At 49.3% G+C, this 2,056-nt stretch overlaps 1 protein-coding gene across 3 annotated transcripts in view; it reads left to right on the top strand.

Annotated features, from left to right (window-relative positions):
- The window catches only part of PLEKHH1 (pleckstrin homology, MyTH4 and FERM domain containing H1), a 24,785-nt gene that overhangs the window by 3,751 nt on the left and 18,978 nt on the right, over positions 1-2,056 (top strand). For all 3 annotated transcript variants that reach the window (XR_002778720.1, XM_023526906.1, XM_023526905.1), the window contains 2 exons: positions 229-307; positions 920-1,011. Coding sequence is in view for 2 of the 3 variants with exons in the window: in XM_023526906.1 (XP_023382674.1) it covers positions 229-307; positions 920-1,011 (171 nt within the window). In the remaining variant the exon portion in view is untranslated. The remainder of the gene's footprint in view (positions 1-228; positions 308-919; positions 1,012-2,056) is intronic.

Genomic DNA, 2,056 nt, shown 5'->3' with positions numbered 1-2,056 from the left:
CACAACAGCCTGAGAGGTATTACCCTCATTTTAGAGCTGAGGAAAATGAGGCCCAGAAATGACGTAACTTGTCTAAGACTCTCCCCGCCTCCCCCACCAGTAAGCAGCCGAGCTGGTTGTGGACTCAGGTCTGCCTGCCAACAGAGCCATGCTTTTTCTCCACACCCCAGGAGGGGCCGGGCTGGTCACAGTGCTGGGCGCTGACCTTCCTGGGTCTTTTCATTCCAGGAGAGCCGGATCTATGCTGTAGCCATGTCAGGCATGCGTCTCTCGGATGTATCTCCTAGAAGTAATGTCACCTGCTGTGGTGAGTTCCAAAGTGGGGTGCCCATGGTGGGCAGGTTGGGCATGTGGGGGAAGAGAGGACTCCGAGCACCTGGCACCCCATTCCCTTCCCCTACAGGTGAGGTTCAGGTGAAATTACACAGCTAGAGCTACTTAGGAGAGGAGGAAGCCGCGCAGGTTTAGCATATCGCTTGCTGGGTGGGTGTGGCCTTGGACAGGATTGAAGCCAACTGCAGAGCTGGAAAGGACTTTAGAGAAGGGGTGCTCCAGCCCAGCCTCCCACCTGCGCTGGCTTCCTTCTGCAGTGCAAGGGCTGTGGGTGGGAGGAGCCCCCAGTGCCTTGATTTAGATGAGCTCCCTGAAGGAGCCCCATCCCCGCCCACTGGCTCCTAAGTCACCAGCCAGCCACAGAATCCCCACAGTGATGCAAGAGCCCATAGTGCGTGGTTGGTAATCGCCTTGGCAAGAGTGGGCCCCCATCCTGAGATCTGTCCCCTGGTCTGTCACCCAGAGTGCTGTTTCAGGGAGTGCTGTCTGTGGCTTTCCTCCTTGCTCTCCCCAGGTCTCTGCTGCCCCCACGCACCTTCCTGGGCTATAGCACTTGAGTTCATCTCCTCTCATCCTGCCCCTCCAGGTTCAAAGCCTCCCGCCCTTGTGTCCCCTGGGCCTTTCTCTGGCCTTGTCTACAAGAACGGCACCGTGCCTGTCTACACATCCCTGAAGGGGGTAAGAAGCTGCTATCCGAGGAGGGGGGTGTCCCCATTCAGAGAGGCCTCTTGTCTATGCAGTGGCTGGAGTAGGGCTCCAGGGTCAGGCTTCTGCACACACATGACTCGGGGCAGGGAGCTCAGCTCACCATATGTCATTTTATCGTTATTGTTGATCTTTATTAGATTTTTATTAGAAAAATTCTGCATTTACAAAAATTTGAATCACTATGATTTTGGGCAAAGTAAAAAATTAAAGGTTAAACCTATGCCTTCTCCACCTGTCTGCCCCATCTTGTCACATGTGTGACCCAGAGGGCAGTGGGGCCCCTTCCAGAATTTTTTATGTGTTCAAACATATACTCCCATAACATCACTACATTTTTAAAACAAAAATCAGATATAACTACAACATAATACCTACATGTTTCAATATGATGTTGTCTCCTTTTATTATTATGTTTTGAAATCACAAGTTATACTTTTTAAAACTTTTTATAAAAGATTAAAAAGCCAAATGTGAAGTTTTTCTCACACTGATTTTCCCTAATTCCTACCCCCAGAGGCAGCTGTCATTAATGGTTTAGTGTTTATGTTGTAAGGTCCTATGCTGCATCTCCATATGCGTTACAAATATTCTATCTGTCCCGTGCACACACACACACAAAGGGGATCACGTTATACATGTCATTCCACCCCTCACTTGTTCACCCAACCACGTGCCAGGTTACCTGCTGCACCTCCACACACAGCTCTGCCTCCCCTTTTAGAGCTGTCCTGTACTGTACCCTTCAGTGTGGATGCCCTATGCCCTACCTTAACCTGTCCTATACTGATTGACAGTTTAGGTCACGCCTCTGTTTTTTTCTAAAAAAAATGGTGCGAAGAACATTGCGCAAATTTATCTGTGTGTGTGTGTGTGTGTGTGTGTGTGTGTGTGTGTGTGTGTATACGTATGTGCGTAGGACAGAGTTCTAGAGGTGGACTTTGTGGGCAATTGATACGCATGTTTTAAATTTTGACAGGTAGTGCCAAATTATCTTCCAAGAAAACTTTATCACACT

The sequence above is a fragment of the Pteropus vampyrus genome, unplaced genomic scaffold (assembly GCF_000151845.1).
Source record: "Pteropus vampyrus isolate Shadow unplaced genomic scaffold, Pvam_2.0 Scaffold15, whole genome shotgun sequence".
Taxonomy (NCBI): domain Eukaryota; kingdom Metazoa; phylum Chordata; class Mammalia; order Chiroptera; family Pteropodidae; genus Pteropus; species Pteropus vampyrus.
This window is presented reverse-complemented; position numbering and strand designations above follow the sequence as displayed.